Consider the following 26,592-nt stretch of genomic DNA (forward strand, 5'->3'; position numbering starts at 1 on the left):
GTATGCAGTCTAATGGCATTGGCAGGGAAGGAAAAGGACAACAGGTTCTACGTCTAAACTTCCAGAGTAAAATTTTTAAAAAATGCATTTAACATATTTTCTAGGTCAAAGGGAATCTAACATGGCAATCTCTCTGTGTGAAACATCCCTCCCTCCCACACACTCATTTCCCGACATGTTGGAGACATAAGTACAGAAAAACATGCCTTCCACTTCACACCCACCTTCTGCGATGAGCAGTCGATCTGGCTCATGGCGCCTGCTCTAAGTGTGCCGATTAAAGGAAGAATGCAGAGTCCTCAGTTTCTCTGAGGGTCAATCTCTCCCATCTAACTGCTTTGAAATCTGTGGTTCCTTAGGGCAGAATGGGGACTCGAGCAGCGGAACGTTCAGGCTCTCTGGAGGTTCTGACACAGAGCTGCCTTTCTGAGGTCATAGACGCTGGTATCTGGTATCCCTGTCAAAAAGGGAGAGAAAGGAAAGATGATGAAGAGGCAACCTGGCCTTCTGCAGGAAGTCCCCCTCTAGTCCCCACTCCTCACAGCATTTCTTCTTCTTTTTCTCCTTTCAGTAGTTCTCTTGGAACTTCCCAGAACACACTGAAGCCTCTGCAAAAGGCAAAATCAAAGCACAGTTACATATTAATATGAAGAAGAGGATTTGCTGTCCAAAATAGCATCCCTGGGACTCTAAATTCCTCTCCCTTGCCCCCCATCCCTTCTAACAGCAATGGAGCCGGTGCCCAGGCCTGGAAGGTAACCAGGCTTTAGCGTCTGTTGCTAAGAGGAGGGGCCTCTGCTATGCTTAAACACAAGACTGGGCTTGACCTGCTGGCTCCCTTAGTAGGAGGCTGAGCTGAGTAGCAGGAAGGATTGGTGACAAGGGAGTTGGGGTGCTCAGGAAGGGCCCAGGAATGTAGCAATAAGAGATGATGACCTAGGAGAGGTCTAAAGGCTCCCAGGCTGCTGTTGAGTCCTGGAGGTCTAACCCAGACCTTGCACTGCCCATTAAGTGATGCAAAACTTGTGCAAATCCATTTATCCCTTCAGGTGAATGGGTCAGCTTTCACATTCAAATCCCACGTTCTTGTTCTTTTTTTTTTTTTTTTTTTTGAGGGGGTAATATTGTGAGCACCCATCAGGTTTGCTTTAAGAGTTAATAATATGTCTAAAACAGTTTGCACACTGTAAATTTATCTGAATTCGCCTAGGAGTTTTATACACACACACACACACACACACACACACACACACAGCACAGACCACACACACACACACACATCACACATACCACATACACACACACACAGAGACCACACACACACACACATACACACCACACAGACCACACACACAGACACACACACACACATACCACATACACACACACAGAGAGAGACCACACACACACACATCACACAGACCACACACACACATACCATACACACACACACACCACACACACACACACATACCACACACACACACACACACACAGACCACACACACACACACAGACCACACAGACCACACACACACAGACCACACACACAGAGAGACCACACACACACCACACAGACCACACACACACCACAGACCACACATACACACACACACACACACACACACATTTCGAGACAGGGTCTGAAGATAACTTTGTACTGCTGATCATTTGCTTCTACTTCTTCACTGTTGAGGTTACAAGTGTGAACCACCATGCTCAGTGTGTGTAATATTGGAGACCAGCCCAGTGCATGATGGGTAAACTTGGTTTTAAGAGAACTTCCCCACTTTTGCCACTGTAGTCTTATGTCTTGAGAACTTTCTCTATCCGGGTCCGATGGGACAATTCTGTCACTCAATGCCACAGGCTCTTTATGGATGTTGTGGCTAGCACCAATATAATAGTCACAGGCATCCAAGCATGTAGACTCTTATACACACCTACCCAAGATTCACCACTGCACCAGCATCCAAAGTGCTTATTACACTGCCGCTTTCAAAATTCTCTTGAAACCAAGTTAGATTTATGTCTTAGGGTCTTATTGCTGTGAGCAGACACCATGACCAGTGTAAGGACAACATTTAACTGGGGCTGACTTACAGGTTCAGAAGTTCAGTGCATTATCATCAAGGCAAGAGCATGGCAGCGTTGCAACCTTCAGGCCCGCATGGTGCAGGAGGAGCTGAGTTCTACATCTTCACCGGAAAGAAGCCAGGCAGCTAGGAGGAGGGTCTCCAAGCTCTCCCCCACAGTGACACACTTCAGTCAGCCAACGAGGGCACACCTTCTAACACTCCCTGGGCCAAGCATATGCAAACCATCACACTTGTTAAACTCTCAGGATGCTGTGGTGCGTGTCTGTCTCTCCATCGAGTTTTCCCTTAATTCAATGCAGGAGGAAAGCAAAACAGAGATACATAGTTCTCCAACCTTGGCTTTTCTCTATTCGAGTGGATAAAATATGAAGCTTTTTATTACTGTTCTTTCCACAGAGCAACTGCCCAGGGCATCAATGTTTTCAGCCCCTTTAAAAAACACCAAACAACTCAAGTTTTTCCCACTTTATGCTCAGGGTTCTGCTCTCTATACTTCAAATCTGACCTTCCTCATTCCTTACACTAATATTTCTTACCATAAAGTATATAGAGGATCTGGGATGTGGCTCACATGTAGAAGACTTGCCTGGCACACAGGAGGCCAGCTTGGCTGCTCAGTACATACATAAAGTGTATAAGATCAGCCCTGTGCATCAGTGAGTCACACAGACTTGCATCCATGTGAAGCGTAGAAAGAGACCAGCATGGTGCTAACAAGCCCATAGGCTCCTGGGTAAGGAGATAGGTTCTTGTTTGAAATGTAACATGCTTTAAAAACTAGCTGTGTTCAAAGACATTAAAACAAGAAGACCTTCTGTTTACTGAAAGATGTGATCTGCTGGTGTTCCTGCTCACGTTAGAGGAGAGGTCAGCTGGATTTAGGCCATGTTCCGGCTCTGACTATTAACAGTTAAGGTGAATGCATTGCTGAAGACCCCCCCCCCCCCCCGCACACACACACCCCATTTCTTATTTTTCATAGCCAAGTGCTCAGGATAGATCTCAGAGGGGTGAAAGATTGCTTAACAAGAACAAGTATGTTAGGCCCATTGGGGCTACTATAACAAAGTACCAGAGGATGAATGGCTTATTAAAAAAGAAAACCAACAAGAAATATTTCTTAGAGTTCAAAAAGCTGGAAGTCTGAAGTCTGGGTGCCAGCATGGTGAAATTGCAGCAGGGGGTCCAGACTGCCAGCTTTTTATTGTGCTCTGTCCTAGTACCCTAGTAGGAAGAGGTAAGAAAGTTCTCCTCCCCTCCCCTCCCCTCCCCTCCCCCTCATAAAGCATTATCTTATTCATAAGGGCTTCATCTTCTTGACTAATGATCTCGCAAAGGCCCCCACCCCACTACCTAATACCATCACATCAGGGGATGAAGGGATAAAAATATTCAGTCCACTGCTGTAAGAAGCTGTGGAAAGGCCTACGAGGAGCTTCACATGGGTATTTTATCAATCCTTTGAGTGTTCTTCGAGAGTCGAGTTCTTGGTGCTACAGAGATGCTAGACTCCCAGATGAGAAACACAAGCAGAGGCAGTGACACTCGGGAGAAGCACAACCTACGGACCACCAACAAAGACGCTGAGGTGGGGGGAAGGGGGAGGAGGCAAGGGAGGGGGAGGGGAGGGAGAGGATTAGAGGATTCAAAAAGCTGCCCCTAGATGGCGCCCTTAAGCTGAAATTCCAGAGAAGCCTCGATTTTTTTTTTTCCAAAGCAAGGTTCCTGCTGATGCTCTAAGAAAAACAAACACATCCTCCTTACCCCTCCCGCACCCCCACCCCCGTGAGGAATGTGTCATACAGCAGCTACAGAAAGTGGGTAAAGCCAGACAAGAGTGCCTGAAACTAAAAACTTAAGGGACACACCCTTGTCTACCCATGACCCCCTGGGTGCTTCATTTCCCCTTTCTGATGTAAGTGGAGTTGGAGTGAAGTCCCTTAAACTTCTTACCAACCCCGTCAGTCATCTCCAAGCTCATTTCTTTATCAGCTTATTTCTTGGAACCTAAGGTGCCTGAAGTAACATCAATTTCCCCAGTGATAGGGATTGGATCGAGAATATGCCAGGAAAACACCCTACCACTATTCCCCAACCATGAGGAATGTATCTGTAAAGCATTCATCCACCCATCCATCCATCCATCCATCCATCCATCCATCCATCCATCCATCCATCCATCCATCCATCCATCCATCCATCATTTATCTATTTACTTAATGTGTATGTGTTTTGTCCACTCATACACATTCCAACACATGTATGCAGTACCCATTGGGGCCAGATGAGGGCGCCAGATTCTCCGGGATTGGAGTTAATGATTATGACCTGCTTTGTGAACCTGGGTCTTCTGGCAGAGCAAGCAGGACTCTTTTTTTTTTTTTTTTTTTTTACTATAGAATATCTTTTTTTTTCTGTACTTTCTTTTTTTTATTTTTTATTTTTTTTTATTAACTTGAGTATTTCTTATATACATTTCAAGTGTTATTCCCTTTCCCGGTTTCCGGACAAACATCACCCTCCCCCCTCCCCTTCCTTATGGGTGTTCCCCTCCCAAACCTCCCCCCATTGCCACCCTCCCCGCATAGTCTAGTTCACTGGGGGTTCAGTCTTAGCAGGACCCAGGGCTTCCCCTTCCACTGGTGCTCTTACTAGGATATTCATTGCTACCTATGGGGACAGAGTCCAGGGTCAGTCCATGTATAGTCTTTAGGTAGTGGCTTAGTCCCTGGAAGCTCTGGTTGCTTGACATTGTTGTACTTTTGGGGTCTCGAGCACCTTCAAGCTCTTCCAGTTCTTTCTCTGATTCCTTCAACGGGGGACCTATTCTCAGTTCAGTGGTTTGCTGCTGGCATTCGCCTCTGTATTTGCTGTATTCTGGCTGTGTCTCTCAGGAGAGATCAACATCCGGCTCCTGTCGGTCTGCCCTTCTTTGCTTCATCCATCTTGTCTAATTGGGTGGCTGTATATGTATGGGCCACCTGTGGGGCAGGCTCTGAATGGGTGTTCCTTCAGTCTCTGTTTTAATCTTTGCCTCTCCCTTCCCTGCCAAGGGTATTCTTTTTCCTCATTTAAAGAAGGAGTGAAGCATTCACATTTTGATCATCCGTCTTGAGTTTCCTTTGTTCTAGGGATCTAGGGTAATTCAAGCATTTGGGCTAATAGCCACTTATCAATGAGTGCATACCATGTATGTCTTTCTGTGATTGGGTTAGCTCACTCAGGATGATATTTTCCAGTTCCAACCATTTGCCTACGAATTTCATAAACTCGTTGTTTTTGATAGCTGAGTAATATTCCATTGTGTAGATATACCACATTTTCTGTATCCATTCCTCTGTTGAAGGGCATCTGGGTTCTTTCCAGTTTCTGGCTATTATAAATAAGGCTGCGATGAACATAGTGGAGCACGTGTCTCTTTTATATGTTGAGGCATCTTTTGGGTATATGCCCAAGAGAGGTATGGCTGGATCCTCAGGCAGTTCAATGTCCAATTTTCTGAGGAACCTCCAGACTGATTTCCAGAATGGTTTTACCAGTCTGCAATCCCACCAACAATGGAGGAGTGTTCCTCTTTCTCCACATCCTCGCCAGCATCTGCTGTCACCTGAGTTTTTGATCTTAGCCATTCTCACTGGTGTGAGGTGAAATCTCAGGGTTGTTTTGATTTGCATTTCCCTTATGACTAAAGATGTTGAACATTTCTTTAGGTGTTTCTCAGCCATTCGGCATTCCTCAGCTGTGAATTCTTTGTTTAGCTCTGAACCCCATTTTTTAATAGGGTTATTTGTTTCCCTGCGGTCTAACTTCTTGAGTTCTTTGTATATTTTGGATATAAGGCCTCTATCCGTTGTAGGATTGGTAAAGATCTTTTCCCAATCTGTTGGTTGCCGTTTTGTCCTAACCACAGTGTCCTTTGCCTTACAGAAGCTTTGCAGTTTTATGAGATCCCATTTGTCAATTCTTGATCTTAGAGCATAAGCCATTGGTGTTTTGTTCAGGAAATTTTTTCCAGTGCCCATGTGTTCCAGATGCTTCCCTAGTTTTTCTTCTATTAGTTTGAGTGTGTCTGGTTTGATGTGGAGGTCCTTGATCCACTTGGACTTAAGCTTTGTACAGGGTGATAAGCATGGATCGATCTGCATTCTTCTACATGTTGCCCTCCAGTTGAACCAGCACCATTTGCTGAAAATGAGCAAGCAGGACTCTTAACCTCTAAGCTGCCTTCCTAGTCTTCTCTCTCCTCCCGTGTAATATTTTTGAGTTCCTATTACGTGCCTGATAGGTACTCAGTCCTTTAAAGGCATCTTTTTCGTTGTCCTCAGTAAAACCCTGTGATTTCTCTTTTTACCCAAGAGTTTACCCATCTCCAGGATGCTATTGGTACAGGGCTCTGGGAGAGAGGTGGGTCACTCCAGGACTTTGGGTGAAAAGAGCCTGAGACCTGTTTAGCAGCAGACGAGTACCTGGGCTTGCCCTTCTCCTCATTTAATGGGTGAAAAAGATGTGGCTCAGAGCACTGTGTGGTTCAGCAACATTACACAGTGACACCTAGGCTTGGGCACTGAGATGGGGACTCCAGAGGCCCAGCCCATAGTTTTCTGCTGTAAGTTCATCAGCAGTGCTTCTGCCTACCTGATGGTTGATGATCGCACCCCATCCCCAACCCCTTGGAAGCATTTTAAGTTATTGCAGCTGGGAGGGTCTGTTACTGTATTTTTTTATTTCATGGGTAGAGACCAGGAATGCCACTAAGCACCCCAGTGTGCTCACAAGACATCTCAGAAGCAGACTTCGTCCCATCTCAAATGCCAGTAGTATTAATATTGAGTAACTAACGGGGTTCCTCAGGCCTACATTTGAAACCGGGAAACATGGGTTTCTCTACCAACCGTCCTTGAGAAGAGGATTTGTTTCTAGCTCTTTGTTTTTGTTTTTAAATCCGTAAAATGGAGATAATCCCTCTCTAAGATTCTCTGGCTGCCAACATTTGCGCCTGCATAATGGCTAGAACCTTCCAGTACAGGAGCTACCTAACTGATTGACTGGTGTGACTTGAACTCTAGGGGTGAATCCAGAACTAGTTCTGCCACTATAATCCCACCTCTAGTTGCCAATCCTCCTAAAATGTGGCCCCAGAACTTTCACTCCAAGCCACCGGTGTAGGAAGAGACTGTCTCCAGACAGTCATTTACTCATTAGTCATCCACTAGAGCCTAAAAGTTTGTGGGGGTTGTTCCTAGAGTGTGTAGGAAGAAGCGGGCTGCCTAGCAAAGGTGTCAAGCCGAGCAGCTAGACGTCTGGATACACTACTCTTCCTGGCCAGGCTGGGAAAGGCGGGGACTTGAGCCTGGGACGAGGGCCAGGGTTGGTCCTCCGCGAGAAGAGGCGAGGGGCGGAGCCTCGGCGAGGGGCGTGACAGAAGGGCGGGGCTTCGGTAGAGGAAGAGCGCTTGTTGGTGAGGTGGTGCGGGTCCGGTTCCTTCCCCAAGTCAGGCCTGTGCCTCTTTTCTTCCTTCCACTTCGCTTTGCGCCCTCGGTGGCTACGGGGCGGGGTATTGCGGCAGCCAGCACCAGGTGAGAGAGCAAAGCTGGGGTGTGAAGTAGAGGACCCCGGCTGGCTGAACCCTCCAAGCTTGGCCTAGGAAGCGGGGGAGTGCAGGGGCGGTCGCGGGAGAATGCACTAGCTTCCTCAGCCTGTTGCCATCCGCCTATGGGTTGGTGATGAACTTTGTCTGTCTCCTTGAGTTGCTGGGCGCGGCTAGGAGCTCGCAGGGAGATCTCATCCACCATTTCCAGCCATCTCCATGCTTACACACTGGCAGCTAGATTGGGGAGGGGACGGGATGGGGAGGAGCCACCAATGCCAACCCACCGGAGAGGCCCTACCTTTCCTCTTGAGTGGGAAGAAGTGGAGTCTGGTCTGAGCATCCTCACCTTCTCCAACAGGGGTGCCATGCGCCACAGCAGGAGGGAGCTACAGGTGTCAAAGGTGGGTTTGCCCCAAGTGATTAGTGACAAGATCCCCAATTGCCCTGAGTTCCGATCTCTTAGTTTCTGTGCCCCATAGTCGTGATCAGACCCATCCACTTCACACCGGTTTCTTTCTCTGTGGATCCCTGGCCTTAGAATTGAAAGCCTCAACCCTCATCGGAAATGGGGACCAGAATAAATTCCCAGGAGCCCCGAAGGCCCTGCCCCCATCTGGGGATTCGACCCGACTGGCAGCTGGAACGTTCGCGATGGCGGTTTGTTTGCAAGATGCGAGACTCGGAAGCCAAAGCTTTATTTGGAACCTTAAAAGGGGCGGGGCGCGATCTCAGAGAACTTGACTAGGCCCCCTAAAACTGAGAGTAGGCGGGGCACCTACTCTCCCCCTAGGCTGGTTGGGGTGGTGCAGTCCCACCTTCCCTGTGGTGCTGCTCAGAGTCTGCAGAGGACCCTAGAAGGAGTAAATGGTCAGGAAATTGTTGACTGCGGTCCTCCTCCGCATTCTTCCTACCCTTGCTTTCAGCAGGCTCTCCAGACCGGTTCAGTGGCGTTTCCCAGGCCAAAGAAGAGTTGTAAGGGTGTAGTTTGATTTGTTGTAGCCCACTGTGGAAATGAGATTAGGTAAACTGAAGCCTGAGGCCATCCTATATTCAATCTTAGCGCCAGCTGCTGCTTTAACAACATAAATAATGATGCAGGCGTTGATTCTCTCCTGACCAAGGGGAGAGACTCTTTAGCTGGTGTCATGAAGGTTTGCTTACTAGACTCTGTGGTGTAGACACTGGTAAGGTGTGTTTCCTCATGTAATACCAAATAGGCAAGTGGTATATCCAGTTATTTTGGGCACTGTGACGGAATCTACTGAGCACAGGTCTATAACGTATATAAGGCTAGCTGCAAGGAGATCCTATTTTTTTTCCAACCCAGACATATGTTCTAGGAGACATAAACTAAGAATAATACATTAATAAGAATAATATTTTTATTTGAAAACCCAACCAGGGTTAAAAGCATATTTAATTTGATACATTGTCATAATGAAAAATGCAGAAACAGTGTGAGAAAGAGACTGTCTTATAAATTCCAGGCTGCTGTTGAGTCACAGAAAATAATTGTGCCAAGGCCTTGGGGACAGGTCTGTGAAGGCCTTACCACACATAAATAAAGTATGGCATTGTGCAAGGTTCTTAGGAGCCAAAGAAAGAAGAGAAAGTACCTCAGGTCCCTGCTGTAGGAGCAAAGAAAGCCTGGAGTTACGGTAGGGTGCGTAGGGAGAAGGGGTGGGGTGGTGAGTTCTGAATAGTACATTCAGTTTTCTTGTTTGGCATAAGTTCTTGGAGATTACTCTTTCTAGCTCTTTTTCTACAGTGTGTGTGTGTGTGTGTGTGTGTGTGTGTGTGTGTGTGTGTGAGAGAGAGAGAGAGAGAGAGAGAGAGAGAGAGACTGAAGTGTTAATGATAAATGAATTTAGTTTTTTTCCTGACATCTTACTAGTCATTTTATAATCAGGAATATGATATACATCCTTTGGGTATGTTTTTCACACATCTATTTATCTTATTTACATTCCTGAAAAATAAATTGCTGGATCAAAGTGCGTACAGCTGAAATTTTTGATAAATATTGTCAAATTATGTCCATTTACATGCCTGCCATTGATGTATTAGGGATGGCACAAGCTCCTTGGAGATTGCTGAAAATTCAAGAATTTTTTGTCCGTTTGTTTCCTTCAGTGATAGCAAGAGCTGGGGTGACATGAGAGATTGGGCTACGTGCTACAGTAATGCAGTTCCTGGTAGAGGGTCTACTGTAGAGTGAGACTGACGAACATTTCAAGATGGCCGAGGAAGAGCCCCCGAGTGTCTCCAGAGACTTACAGGAGCTGCAGAGGAAGCTGGGTTTGCTGTTAGAGTCTTTCCAGAATAACTCAAAGGTCAGTGCCCAATGCCATACATAATGGGAAACCCGGAATAACACTGGTCTGAACAAGACTGGACATTGGTTCTTTCTCAAAAGGAATTTACAAGTAAGTCAGGAATCTTTCTGCTGGCACCCTGCTATGTCTGAGTCCTGACCGGCTTATCCACGATCACTGTGACTGCTAGAGCATCAGCCAGCATATTGACATGCAGGGCAATAGGACAGCAGGCAGGCGGGAAGAAACATTATTTTTAAGGCACCTCCAAATTAGAGAAGATTCCTGGAAGTCGGAGAATCACAAAACACTAGCTAAATCCCATATAATGCAGAATTTGGTTATAGAGTGACCCCTTGTGGTAACTGCCATTTTTGGCTGGATCTAAAGAAGCCATTCTTGGTGTATACAGCAGACACTATCCTTCTTTGAAATGTTTGGCTCTTCTGTTCCCCTAAGCAAAGAAGCCAGTGCCTAGTTTAAGATCTGAGTTTTGTGTTCCACTAGAAATCCATCATCCAGCAGAAATGATACTTGAGCCACATGTGCACTGACATTTTCTGGTACCCAACCCTAACTACAAAAAAAGCAATGGATTAATTTAAAGAATATATCTTAGTTAATATATCAAAAATTATATCATTTCAGCATGTCATCATTATAAATATTAATGGAGAAGAAAATATTCCACATTCCTTTTTGTACTAACTCTGAAATCTGGACTGTCATTTACCCTCACAGGATTATTGTCATGCAAATTTGCCAGGTTTTTGGTGTTCAGTCAACCAATCAGTTGGGTGGGATTTGAGATACTCTTTATTTCTTTGCGTATGTATCTTTATTGTTTTCCGTATGCCTTTCAGCATTTGAACAGCATGCTAGGGCTGGGAAGATGGTTCAACTGGTGAAGCTCTTGTCTGGCCCTCATGAGAACACAAGTCAGAATTCCCAGCATCCACCCAAAGATGTGCGTCGGGGCACATCTCTATAATCTCAGTGTTCCTAAGGCAAAATGGGAGGTGGAAGAGAGCAGAATCATGGGAAGCTTGTGGCTAGCCATCCTGTCTTATTCAGTGTCAAAACAACAACCACCACCACCCATGGGGACCCTGTTCCAGAGAACCAGGCAGAGGAAGGCCAGGGGCAACACCTGAGGTTGTCCTCCAACCTCCACTCGTGCACCATTGCATATACACACTCACATATCTGAAAGCACATGCATGCACTTACATAGTACGTGCATATTCACAAGAAGAGTGTTTAAAAAGTAAGCAGCACTAGTTAGCCAATAATATCACCATTTTGTTGTCTATCTTCTAGACGTCTATGCCATGTGCGCATAAAAGTATGTGTGCATCTAAAGTGATGGGAACTGTTTTGTGATTTTCTTTCCCTATCGGACAGCACAGTCTTACCAGCTTCTATAAAACACACACTTTACCATCTAAAACCATATGCTTCACGGAGGTCTTCTTTGGACTTGCGTCAGAATGCAGTTGGCATACTGCCGATTTGAGGCTATTTTTAAGGCGGACAAGCAGCTTTCTAGTTAGTTGGTTGAGACTCTTTGATGCCTTCACTCAGTAAGGAAGGTCCTCATGACCTTTGCGCATTTATAGTTCATTCTCATGACTTGTGGGTGATCGTCGTTGACACTGGATTGGAAGTTAGGCACTGAGGTCCTGCAAGCTTCTAAATCACAGGGTTTTGTAAACAGATCATTGCATGTCCTTACTTTATGTGTATTTCTGGAAAGATTCACTAATATTTGCTATTGATTGTTGACATTGAACATAGGGCTAGTAGGAGGCTAATTCATGTCTTGGACAAACATGCATGCATTTTCTTCATAAGGAACGGTAACAAAAAGATACTGCTGCTGCTGCTGGTGGTGGTGTGGTGGCTGTGGTGGTGGCGGTGATGCATATTTTAAATAGTGGGATTGCCAACCAGAAGTCAACAATGTAAACTTTGTGGTGTTAAGTAGGCCACTGTGCTGTAGTTTGGCTCTTCCGTATCCTAGAAAGGCTCATGTGCTAAAGGGTGAGACCAAGCGTGAGGTTGTGGGGAGGTAGTACAGTTGTCCAAGATGGGGCCTCCGAGTTTCAGGTTCACACATAACAAGCTGGGAATGTTCTTGTCAGATAACTCAATCTCGACATCAAAGATGCTCAAAGGACTGATTTTAGGTTAGAGATAAATTTAAGTGAGTAGAAAAATCTTGAGACATGGTGTTCGCAGATGATAAGAACTGACTGTGTATTTATTAACCTGATAGAGGCCTTACTAAATCCCAGCCCTGTACCAGGCATTTAGCATGTCTTAGTTAATGCTTATACCTACCTTCTGAGGTAGGCATTTCAAAGCAGATGAACTTTATTTTTTCCTTTCAATAACTCAGCTTTATGCAGTGGAGTAGATTTGGGCCACCCGACTCCCAGAAAGGCAGGGAAATGGTCAGTTCTCTATGGGCCAGATGTTCTTAGGTAGTCTTGAGATGGAATTATTTCTCCTACAGATTTATAGTATATTAAGGTAGGTCAATTGTAATTTAAAAAATACTTATGTGGTGTGTATGTATGTGCTGAATGGTATGTGCCTGAAGGCGTGTGTGTGCACCATGTGTACAGTGCCTGGGGATGCCAGAAGAAGGCTCTGGGTCTCTGGAAGTGGCAATGCAGGCAACTGCCAGCTGCCCTATGTGGGTTCCACAAACCAAACTCAAATCCTCCTCACGAGCAGTACGTGCTCTTAACCACTGAGCCATCCGTCCAGCAAACAGATAAAATGATTTGGGAGGAGGAAGGAAAGCAAAGCCCCTATAGACATGCATCTGTCAGACTTTCTGTGGCTTTCACAAATGAATACCAGAGGAGCAGCATAAGGAGGGAGGAGGCATTTATTTTTGGCTCATGGGTTTAGACCATCCTGGTGCCGAGGGCAGGATAGAACAGAGTAATTAGCTCACATCATGGTAGCCAGCCAGGAAGCATGGGAGTGGGGTGGGGATAGACAGACTGTATGTCTGAGAGAGAGAGAGAGAGAGAGAGAGAGAGAGAGAGAGAGAGAGAGAGAGAGACATAGAGATTGCTAGAGGAATATATAATGTAAAATGTAGCCCAAGGGGCATGTCCCCATGACCCTTTTCCTCCTGCTAGGCTGGAGTCCCCTACAGTTTTCACAACCACCAAGAACAGCACAACAGCTGGGGTCGGGGAGGGGGCCCTGGCTTCAGGATATGCGTCTTCAGGAGATGCTTTTGCATGTGCCACATCAGATTGACACCATAATTTTCAGATTGACATACCATAATTTGTATAGCCACCCCTTGTCTCTGGGAAATGTAGATAGTTTCCTTCCCCCATGTAATTTGTGCTTTTCCCTCACAGTTTAATGAGTTCTTTGAACTTCAGATGAGACTACATAAGGATCCAGATAGAATGGGAGTGAAGTTGACCATCCTGTCTGTAGTGTGTGGCCAGGTCTTGTCTTACTTCTAAAATTGAAGAGACGGGAACCTGCTCAAAATAGTTTTAAGCAAGCAAACAGGTAGGACCTTCCACGACTTTAGGAGAATTTAAGACTTCCTCAGGAATCATGGGAGAAGTAAAGCAGGACTGGCTCGAGTCTAGAATGAACCAGGCTCAGGCTGGTGACGGGGGCCAGAAGTGACTCTGCGTGCCCTCTTCCTTGGGCTGTGTAGCTTCTCACCTTAGCTCTCTATTTGCTTCATGACCAGATTCTGCAACCCACTCTCCATGGTTTCCCATTCATGTGGGCAAACGTGGTTGTCCAGCCTGGAACTCTCCTGTTCTCACCTCTTCTTTAACACCTAGTGAAGAACTAGGAGTTTCAGTTTCCTCTTCACAGAAATAAGAGTTTGGTTTATGCTCCTCCGAGGCTGTGGAGGTGGCTGGCTGTAGGTCTGGGATCTTTGATTTCATTTGCAACACACCTGGCTTATGTCCTCCTGCCCAGGGAGGGAGCAGTTTCTAGGGAGAGGAAGACAGACAGGTCACAAGTGGGCAGGTGACGAGGATTGACATCTCCTCCAACAAATTATCTGTGACAGATGATTTTCTTCTGTTAGAGCTTTCCTGACATGGGGAACATTTTAGAATCCACCTCCCTGAGCATCTGTGCCCCATACCTGGATCACTTGCCAGCAGGTATCCCGAGCCTCTCTGGGGGAGGCTATCATTGCATAATGCCTCCTATTTGTTAGTACTTGTGCAATGGCCCTTACTACTGTCTCTGTCCCCTGACCACAGTCAGTCAATTGTCTAACATTCTCACTGCAGTTTTCCTGGCTGTGAACAACCTCAGGTGGGACCATCCTATCACAAATCCTGACCATGTGGACCCGACTATCCAAACTCTCATACCAGAGAACATTTATAAATAAATCAGTCTTGTCTGACCTTGGCCACATTCATTCAGTTGGCCTCTAGCTCCTCTTATCTAGGATGAGCAACACCAGGCCTTGGGCTGCTGGGGGAATTATCTGGGATGCCATTTGAGAAGGCTCTTCACTGAGTCTGGCTAATGATGGTACTCTTTACTCTCAGTCAGGCATCCTGGGTTGTTTAGTGCAGCCCACGTCTGTAAATTATGGGTAGGAGGCCCATCTCTTCCTCCAGGTTAGCCAATGAGCATTGCAGGGCATGCCACTGCATGTTGAGCCCTCTCACCTCCTGTCCTCCTGCTGCCAGGAAAGTGGCAAGTGATGACCAAAGCCTTTGGACTTGGGTATTGTTCAGCTCCTCCTCATTATCTGCCCCAAAACTTTTGTAGGGAAAACACATGAAGATCTGTGAAGTGTTAGCTGCTAAGTCAGGCAGGCACCTTTAGGGGAAAAGCCCTGTACAACACACTTTCAAAGTAGCCTTTGCTCTTCTTCAGTTAAAACTTCAGAAGAAAATGAGGCTGAGGAGGTGGTTGGCAGGACAAGTGCTTGAGGACTTGAGTTGTGTTCTCAGAACCTTCATTGTAAAAGAATCCAGGAGTGATAGTTTATACTTGTGAGCGTCAGGAGGCGGAGACTGGTGGATGGATCCCTGGGCCCCCCCTGGCCTACTTGGTAAGTCCCAAGCCAGTGATAGACTTTGTTTCAGAATAAACTTGGCTAGTGCTGCTGGCAGAACAACAACTGAGGTTATCTTTTGACTTCAAATGTGTTGCCCACACATGGCACTCAAATGAGCACACACACACACACACACACACACACACACACACACACACACACACACACAGGAGGCATGCCCAGAGGAGTTTATGACTGTCTGGTGTTTCTGACTTGAACTGAGCATGCCTCTGGAGTGTGCTTACCTGACCAAGCCAGCTCAAGCCAGCTCAGTCAGTCAACAGGACAGATAGAAGATTAAAAAGAAAAAAGACAATTAGACAACACTAGCACGACCCCAACCAGTTACAAGGCCGAGGCAGGTTTATTTTTTCACACTCTGCTTTTATACCATTTTAAGTACATGCAAAATAATGAGATCAGTTCTAGGTCAAGAAACAGACAAGGCAATAAACACGAATAGTCAGGGAGCAAACAAGGCAGTGAACAAAGTCCCATAAACAACGTTTCTATGGGGCTTATCAGGATGACAGAGACAAAAGGAACGCCACACACGCCTTGGCTGGACCCACTAGCCCAAATGTAAATATTCTTAATCTGAGCCTATTTCCTGATCCTAGCCCAAAATCAGATTCTTGCCTGACTTACTTCCATGTCCTGGCCCAACGTCAAATTCCTGCCAAGTTTCTACAAGTGTCCCCAAAGCTCTCCACACTTAGCCCTATATGGATATGTGTAGGCTCTCTGACTAAAAACCCCATGCTTCCTTTGTTTGAAGAAAGTCTTGGTTTGGAAATGGCTCCTGTGCTCTCCTCACCTGCTGCAGGTAGCAAGCCTTCTTGGCCATGCTTACTTTGGCTTTGCACTTGGCAGACAGAAGCCTATTGGGACAGGCTTACCTGGAATGTGTGTTTAATGGGTATAAGTGTTAGATGTGGATGAACCATCTCTTTCCCCTACATTGTGACCTGACCATGACCATTCTCTCTCAGAGAAAGCAATTCCTGGGTTAAACAGTTTTGTTGTAGTTACTTTTCTATTGCTATGATAAGACACCATGATCAAAGCAACTTACTGAGGAAAGAGTTTTACTTGGGTTCATGAATCCAGAGGGCTGAAAGACCTTTACATCCGCATCCAGAGAAGTCTTTGTTTAGTGGTTTAGTCCCTGGGAGCTCTGCTTGGTTGGTATTGTTGTTCTTATGGGGTTGCAAGCCCCTTCAGCTCCTTCAATCCTTTCTCTAATTCCTCCAACAGGGAACCCATTCTCAGTTCAATGGTTTGGTGCTAGCAAACCATCTGTCACGCTCTGGCTGAGCCTCTCAGGAGACAGTTATATCAGGCTCCTGTCAGCATGCATTTCTTGGCTTCATTAATATTATCTAGTTTTGGTGGCTATATATAAATGGGCTGTATACCTAGGTGGGGCAGTCTCTGAATGTCCATTCCTTTAGTCTCTGCTTCAAACTTTGTCTCCTTATCCCTCCTATGAATATTTTTGTTCCCCGTTTCAAGGACTGAAGCATTCATACTTTGGTCGTGCTTCCTCTTGAGCTTCATGTGGCCTATGGATTTTTATCTTGGGTAATTTGAGCTTTTGGGCTAATATCCACTTATCAGTGAATGCATACCATGTATGTTTTTTTGTCATTGGGTTACCTCACTCAGGATGATATTTTCTAGTTCCATTTGCCTATGAATTTCATGAAGTCATTGTGTTTGATAGCTGAGTACTACTCCACTGTGTAGATGTACCACATTTTCTGTGTCCATTCCTCTGTTGAAGGGCATCTGGGTTCTTTCCAGCTTCTGGCTATTATAAATAAGGCTGCTATGAACATAGTAGAGCATGTGTCCTTGTTGTATGTTAGAGAATCATTTAGGTATATGCCCAGGAGAGGTATACCTGGGTCCTCAGGTAGTGCAATGTCCAATTTCCTGAGGAACCTCCAGATTGATTTCCAGAGTGGTTGTACCAGTTTGCAATCCTACCAACACTGGAGGAGTGTTCCTATTTCTCCACATCCTCACCAGCATCTGTTGTCACCTGAGTTTTTGGTCTTAGTCATTCTGATTGGTGTGAGGTAGAATCTCAGGGATTTTTTGATTTGCATTTTCCTGATGACTAAGGATGTTGGACATTTCTTTAGGTACTTCTCAGCCACTCAATATTCCTCAGCTGAGAAATTCAGGAAATTTTCCCCAGTGCCCGTGTATTGGAGGTTCTTCCCCACTTTTTCTTTTATTAGTTTGAGTGTATCTGGTTTTATGATGAGGTCCTTGATCCACTTGGACTTAAGCTTTGTACCTGGTGATAAGAATGGATTGATCTGCATTCTTCTACATGCTGACCTCCAGTTGAACCAGCACCATTTGTTGAAAGTGCTATCTGTTTTCCACTGGATGGTTCTAGCTTCTTTGTCAAAGATTAAGTGACCATAGGTGTGTGGGTTCATTTCTGAGTCTTCAATTCTATTCCACTGGTCTATCTGTCTGTCTCTGTACCAATACCATACAGTTTTTATCACTATTGCTCTGTAATACTGCTTGAGGTCGGGGATGGTGATTCCCCTAGAAGTTCTTTTATTGTTGAGGATAGTTTTTGCTATCCTGGGTTTTTTGTTATTCCAAATGAATTTGAAAGTTGCTCTTTCTAACTCTATGAAGAATTGAGATTAATTTTGATGGGGATTGCATTGAATCTGTAGATTGCTTTCGGCAAAGTGGCCATTTTTACTATATTAATCCTGCCAATCCATGAGCATGGGAGGTCTTTCAATCTTCTGAGATCTTCTTCAATTTCTTCCTTCAGAGACTTGAAGTTCTTGTCATACAGATCTTTTACTTGCTTGGTTAGAGTAACACCAAGGTATTTTTTATATTATTTGGGACTATTGTAAAAGGTGTCATTTCCCTAATTTCTTTCTCAGCCTGTTTATCCTTTAAGTAGAGAAAGGCTACTGACTTGTTAGAGTTAATTTTATACCCAGCCACTTTGCTGAGGTTGTTTATCAGGCTTAGTAGTTCTTTGGTGGAACTTTTGGGGGAAAAGAGGCATTTTCAATAATAGCCACTGGCCTCCAATGCCCTAAGGAGCAAGACACAGGAAAGACCAACTTTTGATGGAGGAAGCCCACCCTTCCACTTCAGCTTCCACTTTTTTCCGAACAGTTTTTTCTTATTAAAAAAACTTTTCATCATACAATATATTTCATCCTGGTTTCCTCCTCTTCTTCCTCCTTTTCCTCCTCTTCCTCTCCTTCTTCCTCTTTCTCTTCTTCCTCCTCCTCCAAGAGGATGAGCATCCCGCCCACTTTTCAGGACTCAAAGCTTTACTCTCATTACTGGCATTGAGGCTCATTTCTTCAAAGATCCCATCATCCAAAAACCTTCCTCTAGAAAAGTAACCACCAATCCAGCTACAAAGCCTGCAGTGTACAACCGTGATCTGTCTGCATGACACCTAGGTACAATAGTGGTACACATGCTGTCGCAGTGCATGCTGTGGGGTAGGGCACCCACCTACCCCTCTCAGTGTTGGGATGCTGTCCAGCCTGAACCCATGCAGGCCCTGTGCATGCTTCCCCATCTCTGAGTTCATGTGTGCATCAGTCTTGTTGTGCCTGGAAGACACTGTTTCCTTGGAGCCTCCCATCCCCTTTGGCTTTTAGCTCTTCTGCATAGCTCCCTGAACCCTGGGAGGAGGAGCTTAGCTAAGACATCCCATTTAAGACTGAGTATTCCAATATCTCTTATTCTCTGTACATGTTTCAGCTGTGGGTCTTTGCATTAGTTCCAGTCTACTGCAAGAGGATGTTTCTCTCATGGTAGCTGAGTGAAGCACTGATCTGTGAGTGTAGTAGAATGTAGTTAGAAGTAATTTTATTGCTGTGCTCCTTTAGCAGAACAATAGTATTTGGCTTTCCTCAAGGCCCGTGGCCTATCTAGTCTAGGTTCTTGGTCATGAGAGCAGGGTCAAGCATGGGCTCCATCTTGTGGAGTGAGCCTTAATCCAGCCATAGAGTGGTTACTGCCACAGCATGTGTACCACTATTGTACCTAGGTGTCATGCAGACAGATCACGGTTGTACACTGCAGGTTTTGTAGCTGGATTGGTGGTTACTTCTCTAGAGGAAGGTTTTTGAATGATGGGATCTTTGAAGAAATGAGCCTCAATGCCAGTAATGAGGAGAGTAAAGCTTTGAGTCCTGAAAAGTGGGCGGGATGCTCATCCTCTGGGGGTTGACTAAGATCCTAAGATCCGCTGTGTGCTGGGTAGCTTTCTCCACGGAGTTTGCTTTCCCATTCCTTAGTCTTCAAAGTAGGGTAGCCTGTTTATTAAAATAACACATGGTCATCATCATCAGGCTGTGTGGCCCACCAAAACATCCAGTTTGTACCATAAAAGCATTGATGTGGTGGCAAACCACTGCAGGCATTTAGCATCTGGAGTCAAAGATCTTAGCTTTGAATACCCAGGCTTGGAAACTGGGTGACTCCAAATAAAGCATTTAGTCCATTGCATCTTGAATTTCCCCATACACACAAATCATGTGGAAAACGAGATTGGGCACAACAGATGCCAGGTGGGGTCTAATGTTCTACATCTCCATTAAGCACTTGAGTGACGCTAAACATCTAGGACTTAATCCTTTTGTTCCTTGGTAACCTCAGCCATGAAAATCTTACCTGAGGAACAGTAGGCATATTGTATATACATTGCACACATAAGAGGGTGTCTTTCTGAGAGGCCGTGTGTTAGGCAAGAGAGTAGTACCTTTCTTTCACCCACAGGACTTGTGGGTGAACCTCACATTTGCCACCCTTTCCACAGCTGCCTCTTATGCTGCCAGGTGCAAGCTCCTCATGTCTTAGGAGATATTTTGTACTGATGCCCATGGGCCTCTGACTTGCCAGAGGCCTCTGATGCTGGCTGTACTTTCCACAGCTGGGGCCGATCAACTCAACCTGAGATGTGGACCCAGCACTTAACCCTGGCTCCTCATCCATTGCCCACAGGTGGTTGCCTTTATGAAGTCCCCAGTGGGCCGGTTCCTGGACAGGCATCCGTTCCTGGTTCTCACCGTGCTGATGTTTGTTACCATGTCAGCCATCCCTGTTGGTTTCTTCCTGCTCATCGTGGTGCTCACCTCCCTGGGTGCTCTTATGGGGGCCATATTACTGGAAGGTACTCACTCTACCCAAGGTAACTGGGAAGTAACTCAATAAGCTGGACAGTATTTATTGACCATCTGCCATTCTCATCAAAGGCTCCTCTTTCTGGGCCAAGGCAGCTTGTCAGAGGGGTTAAAACACAGGCTCTTGTGTGCATCCCTCACTACCACTGTAATCTGAGACATAATTCATTCCTTCTGAGCCTTAAATTGGCAACCAAATGAGCAGAGAGACCCCCAAGTGTAATATAGTTTATCAACGGTAGGGAACGAGGCAAAGAGAGGTCCAGCTAGTTGATGCCAGAAACTGAGGCCTACTCAGGTGTTGAACTATATAACTATTTTAAATGTCAGAAATGTAAATTTTTTATGGGAAATCTGCTGACTTCAAAATATCTGAGTCAGCTGTCAGTATTTTAAATAACCTGGGCTGGGTCTTCCCATTCTCAGCCTGCTTCAGATGAAGGCACATCTTAACCACACTCTCCTCCTAGGCCTGGTCATCTCTGTTTGTGGTCTCTCACTGCTCTGCATCCTCTGTGGCCTGGGCTTCGTATCGCTTGCCTTGTCAGGGATAACCATGATGTCCTATGTGGTGGTCTCCTGCCTCATGAGCTACTGGTTTTCTCCAAGGTAAATACAAGTCAATGGAACAACTTAATCTTGGTCATTTGGGGGATTCACACAGATAACCAGAGATAATCCCACTTGACGTCTAGAAGCCAAATTATAAGAAACAGGTGTCCCTCACAGTTGCCCATAGACATTGCATATCAGCTACACATTTACAGTAGAGTTTCTTACTGCTACCCTCCCTAGTCCATCACCCATAGAGCTGGAGTAGCTTCCTGGGCACTTACTAATTCTTCTAAGAGGGTGTCTATTTAAATTACAAAGGCCAAATGGGGCCCAAGTTTAGGAGGGTTGGAAGGGAGGTAAACAGGGAAGAGGCTCACCTATCAGGTTGCCACGCCTACCTTGCAGGGTGATTTGGAGTTGGGAAGCTGTTGTCCTCACAATTTACCTTGGTCTCCTCAGCTCATCCCAGTGTGATCTTCCCAGCACAATGGCTCATGTTTACTATGTGGAGTTTCTTCCCCCAGCCCTACACACAGTGTGGCGCCTGGGTCTTGACTGGGGGAGCAGTGACCTTTTAGATGTTGGAGGGAAACCTAGTATCGCTGGAGTGCCTGGGAGACAATCTTTTGTGATGTGCTCCTCCCTGCTCCTCAAGGGACTTTCAAAGGCCACTTTTTAAAAAACGTATTCATCATTTTATTCATTTACATTTCAAATGATATTCCCATTCCTGGTTTCCCCTCCACAATGCCCACTCCCCTTTGCCTCTATGCGGGTGCTCCTCCACCCACTCATCCAGTCCCACATCATCACTCTTCACTGGGGCATTAAATCTTCACAGGACCAAGGGCCTCCCTTCCCATGGATGTCAGATAAGGCCATCATATGCAGCTGGAACCATGGGTCCCTCCATGTGTACTCTTTGTTGGTGGTTTAATCCCTGGGAGCTCTGGGGCATCTGGTTAGTTGATATTGTTCTTCCTATGGGGTTGCAATCCCCTTTAGCTCCTTCAGCCCTTCCCCTAGCTCTTCCATTGGGGCTCCCAGGCTCAGGCCAATGGTTGGCTGTATTTGCATCTATATTAGTGAGGTACTGGTAGAACCTCTCAGGGAATAGCCATTCCACACTCCTGTCAGCAAGCCCTTCTTGGCCTCAGCAGTAGTGTCGGGGTTTGGCGTCTGCACTTTTTCGATACTTGATTTTTGTGCTGTGTATAGATTGTAGATTCTTAGGTCCCCATGTACTGAGTCTGCCTTGTCCTTCACCTAGGCTTCCACTAGTTTGATAGCTGTGGCCCAGGCCTGTTGAGTATTTACTTAGTGCCAGAGTCTGTGCTGAGCACTTTCCAGCCACATTCCATGTAACTCTAAGGGTGAGCCTCATTCTGTGATAGATAAAGGAAAGCCAAGTACCAAAGCTGAGAATAGCTGAGAAGGGACTTAAATCTAGATCCATTAGGTATGGTAATATTCTCAACGAAAATATAAAGTGACTGTAAAACATAGGCCAACAATCTCTGCGAAGGGACACCTAGTAAACATTCTAGGCCGTTTAGGTGATGGCTAGCCTCTCAGCTCTGTTACTGCAACATGAGAGCAGATGTTAAACAAATAAACAGGTCTGGCTGTGTTGCAATAAAACTTTATTCAGACTCCACAAAGACAGATGGCTTGCCAAATTTGCCCCCTCTGGCCTTGATTGACTTGCCAGTCCATGCTCCAAAACCCCACTAGTACCCTGAGCTTCAGTCTTCTTACAGGATAGATAGCCCTTGAGCCTCTTAACAAAAGACTCTCTCACCTCTTGTCTAGGTGTCTTTGATTCCCAGCATTTTCTCTCTCCCCAAAAAAGGTTATCTTACTGTCATTTCCACATGTTGAGTATCTGTGATCTTAAATTGCCCAGGGCTTGTTCTCAGAAGATTGCTTAACTGATAGTCCCTGGAATCATAGCCAGCTTCTCACAAGTTGCTTTGATCCCTATCAGTTTCAAAAGACACACGGTGCCCTATTTGGCATATGGAAGGCAGTGCTTTGCAAAAAAAATCCCTCCCTGCCTGAAACTCTGCTTTAATTAGACTCCAGGCCTAGAAGCACAATGAGGTGCTCAGGTGGAAGCTGCAAGCCAGAGGTTCTGAGTCAGGAGTCCCAGAACCAACATAAAAATGCCAGACACAGTATACACTCCCAACCTCAGCACTGGGGAGACATAGATTGCTGTGCCTTGCTGGCCAGCCAGCCCAGCCTAATCAGAGAGTTCCAGGCCAATGGGAGACCTGTCTCAAGGGAGGTAGACAGTGTTCTTGAGGATGATACATGTGAAAGTGTACCTACACACACACACATGGGCATTCACACACATGTATGTATATACACACGAGAACGCATTTAAAAAGAAAAGAGAAGCAAAATCAGAACGGTGTTTGTCAGTGGAGAGGCTTGACCTGGTTCTCCTCTTCCCAACTGACCCGTCAGGCCCTCTGTTCCCATTTGGGCAGAGATGCCCTACTTCCTCTCTGGACTCACTTTACTTTCTCAAAGTCTACTGAAGCATCCAGGAAATGGGTTCAGTACTTTGATAATAGTCCCACTGAAATTATAACAGCAACTCCAGAATTGGCTGTTCACTTAAAAAGGAAGAATATTACTCATCTATAAAAAATGTATTAATGAAAAATGGTTGTATTTTACAAACAAAGTGGATTTATCCAGGTCACACTGCCTTATATTTTATCATTGACTTTCTCTATTTTTCCCACCCCCAGCTATATGGCCAGGGTTGGTATAGTTTAGGCTAGCCCCAGCCTCTCACTCTTCCTGCCTCAGCCTACTCTCCAAGTGCCAGAATGTTAGGTGCACAATGCCAGCCCTGGCTGTCATACATCTCCTAACTCTATGCTCTGATGGAATTAGCAATGCTGGCCCTTATACCCTGCATCTGTACCACCAGTGCATGTGCCTGAGCCTCAGCACAGCTGGGGAAGGGAAAGCCTTCTGCAAAGGACTGTGGACCTTTCTCTGATAGTGTACCTGAACTCTGTAATGATACTTGCTTCATTTAGTGAATGTGGGATTTTTTTTCACTTTTTTAATATTACAGTCAACGTGTATATATGTAGCATGTGTGGTTGTGACATTATGCCTTGAAAATGAAGAGTTGTGATAAATTAAGTGCTCTTGGAGAACTCCTGTACCAGGAAAATCTTTATTCAAGATAAAGATAGGCCCTCATTGATTGACCCAAAGCACAAGAGAAGAAAGAGGGGCTAGCAATTCATTCCATAACTTAATGGGTTTGAACATAAAATATGAAAAATGACACAACTCCTTTTCCTCTCCTCCTCCTCTTCCTCCTCCTCCTCCTCCTCTTCCTCCTCCTCCTCCTCCTCCTCCTCTTTCTCCTCTTTCTTCTTCTAGAAAAAGGAAGCAAATTTTAAGATGGCCTTACTTAGGAAGACATACTAGATAGTGTATAAGCATTGTGATCTTCTCTTTAGATAATTTTAATGTCAAAGGATCTAGAGAGACTTCTTAGAGCCTGCAGACCAGTGGAGGGAGAAGTGAGAGGCCTGGGCAGCTTGTATCTTTGTGGAACACACGACTCATTTGCCCCATGTCACATTGGGTCTCCCAAAATAGCTAGAGTGGGCCTGGCTTCATCACACCTGACTCAATCCAATACTACAGATAGAATTTAGAATTCAGGCATCTGAGGCAAGCATTCTTCCAGTCTTTAAAATTATCATTATTATTGCTATCTATTAAATTTTTAGGCAAGTGCTTGATACATTGATCAGGCTGGCCTTGAACTCAGTCTGTAGTCCAGGCTAGCCTGGAAGAGCAATCTCCTTCCTGCCTTAGATTCCCAGGCAGCCAGGATTACAGAGTCTGTGGGACTCCCCAATGCTTCTTCATATCTTTGCTTACAAAGATGTACTGTTTTGGTGACCAGGTAGGAATGTTTCTTAATAGCAGTTAATTAAAAACAAAATCTCTTGAGGTGGATACTAACTTAAATAGAGTTTTAAGAGATGGAGATAGCCCAGGGCTGGTACAACCACTGTGTGGTGTCACTGTATACCCAGTGCCTTCAGCCTTTCTGCCCTGCCATCTTTAGCCCATGGGTTTGCCTCCTCATGGCCATAAGAAAACTGCTATAGCTCCAGGTAGAAACCTATGTTCAGGGTTGGGGGAGGGGACACCTGTGAGACAGCACACAAGCATGCAAGGGAGCACAAGAAATTCCTTCTCTCAAGATCTATCCCTTGTTCTCCCCCAAAACACATCATTAGGCAGAACTTGGTCAGGTACCACTTCAGCTCAGAGAGAGCCTGGCTTTCTTACCTTCTATGGCAGGAGCTCACAGAAAACACTGCTCAAAAGTACTTCACATGATCTGGGCCATTCTCAGTGTTACTCCTGAGCTAACCATTTTGTCTTTTTACTTACCCAGCAGGCCACCAACACAGCAACATGCCAACATCGACTCTCAGCTGGCTATGAAGTTCACAGAGTCTGAGAAGCTTGGCCTTTGAGGGGTGTGACCAGGAATGACAGGCAAATGGAACCAAAGATTGCTTTCTAAGCATCTAGAGGAGCTCTTCCTCTCACCTCTCAGGACTATAGTGCAAAGAGAGTGCTGAATGGGAGCCCTGCTTCTGCACTCACTGTGTCCAAACTTCTGCAGTGGCCAAGGTGGCCTCCCCACCCACCCCTCACTGCTCCCTGGTATGCAGTCTTGACTTTAGCAGAGTGGTGGGCTTCTAGAAGTTTAACCTTTAGAGCCTCTGGGTTCCAGGGCCCATCTTTGGGTACAGTAGATTGTATTTGAAGTTTAGTTGCATTTTGGGGTGGGGCAGAGATGAAGAAGAGGTTTTTCCCAGTCATTTGAAATAAGAGGTTAAAATAATAATCCAAAGAGAGCCAGCTCTACTCACTGTTTATCAGAAGAGCATCAGCATTTGGAAATCGTAGCCTTTTAGAACTTGAAAAGCTGTCTTAACCCTGCAGCCAGGAGTCCTGTAGGAAAAGTCTCAAGGCCTCATCTGTTGCATGCCCTGATCTTTAACATATTTGCACTTGATATGTTAATATTGTTGAAAAGAGCTTGCTCTGTCAAGCCATTTCTTAACACATCAATAAACCAAACACACACCGTAGACTACAAAGCAAACCAAAGCCTGTGCGATGATTCCCACTCCATTTACTGTGGTATTTTATTAAATATTTATTTGCTTCTTGCTATGTTTTTTCTCCTACTTATTCCCATATGTCAAAATAGGCATTAAGCAGATTTTTACTATCATGACAAAAGACCAGAGATAATCATATTTACAAAGGAAAAAGTAGGGCTTATGGTTTTTGAGGTTACAGTACAGAGTCCCTTCATCCTGTTGATTTGGGCATGCGATGGCATAGCGTATCATGGCTGGAGTGCATGGTGGAGGACTGCTCACCTCATGGTGGCTGCTAGGGGTCAGAAAGAGGAGGCTGGCGTCCAAACAACCCCTTAAGGGAAGTCCTCAATGACCTAACTTCTTCCCCTTAAGCTCTGTTCTCTAAGAGTTCCTTCTATCCCACTAGTACTCTGGTCTGTTTCCACGTGGACCTTGGGGAACCCAAAAAAACCACCATGATTTCTGTGTTGAATTCACGGTGGGGCAGTAATTACTTTCCCTCTTTGCTATGATCAAATACCCCCAAAGTAGCACTTTTAGTGAAGAAAGGTTCTTCTGGCTTACAGTTCATG

At 45.4% G+C, this 26,592-nt stretch overlaps 2 protein-coding genes across 24 annotated transcripts in view; one reads left to right on the top strand and one right to left on the bottom strand.

Annotated features, from left to right (window-relative positions):
* Positions 1 to 781, bottom strand: part of Dnah3 (dynein, axonemal, heavy chain 3) — a 173,101-nt gene extending 172,320 nt beyond the window's left edge. Inside the window, exons 1-2 of one of the 2 annotated variants that reach the window (XM_087586794.1) lie at positions 543 to 781; positions 225 to 457 (exon numbers count right to left, since the gene is read on the bottom strand). In XM_087586794.1, coding sequence (XP_087442920.1) covers positions 225 to 254 — 30 coding nt within the window. In that variant the 5' untranslated portion in view covers positions 255 to 457; positions 543 to 781. 2 annotated transcript variants of the gene reach the window in all.
* Positions 782 to 7,516: 6,735 nt separating this feature from the next.
* Positions 7,517 to 26,087, top strand: Ldaf1 (lipid droplet assembly factor 1). 22 transcript variants are annotated; one of them, XM_087578701.1, is made up of 7 exons: positions 7,517 to 7,675; positions 8,048 to 8,090; positions 8,228 to 9,352; positions 9,823 to 10,022; positions 20,110 to 20,278; positions 20,759 to 20,897; positions 25,297 to 26,087. In XM_087578701.1, the coding sequence occupies exons 4-7, from the start codon at positions 9,927 to 9,929 to the stop codon at positions 25,376 to 25,378; spliced, it is 486 nt and encodes a 161-aa protein (XP_087434827.1). In that variant the 5' UTR covers positions 7,517 to 7,675; positions 8,048 to 8,090; positions 8,228 to 9,352; positions 9,823 to 9,926; the 3' UTR covers positions 25,379 to 26,087.
* Positions 26,088 to 26,592: the final 505 nt, after the last annotated feature.

This window comes from Rattus norvegicus, chromosome 1 (assembly GCF_021556685.1).
Source record: "Rattus norvegicus strain SHRSP/BbbUtx chromosome 1, alternate assembly SHRSP_T2T, whole genome shotgun sequence".
Taxonomy (NCBI): domain Eukaryota; kingdom Metazoa; phylum Chordata; class Mammalia; order Rodentia; family Muridae; genus Rattus; species Rattus norvegicus.

Coding starts and splice junctions, on each gene's coding strand:
- Ldaf1 (XM_087578611.1), top strand. CDS start 9,927: ATGGCCGAGGAAGAGCCCCCGAGTGTCTCCAGAGACTTACAGGAGCTG. Junction 10,023..20,109: donor CTTTCCAGAATAACTCAAAG/GTCAGTGCCCAA, acceptor CATTGCCCACAG/GTGGTTGCCTTTATGAAGTC. Junction 20,898..25,296: donor AGCTACTGGTTTTCTCCAAG/GTAAATACAAGT, acceptor TTACTTACCCAG/CAGGCCACCAACACAGCAAC.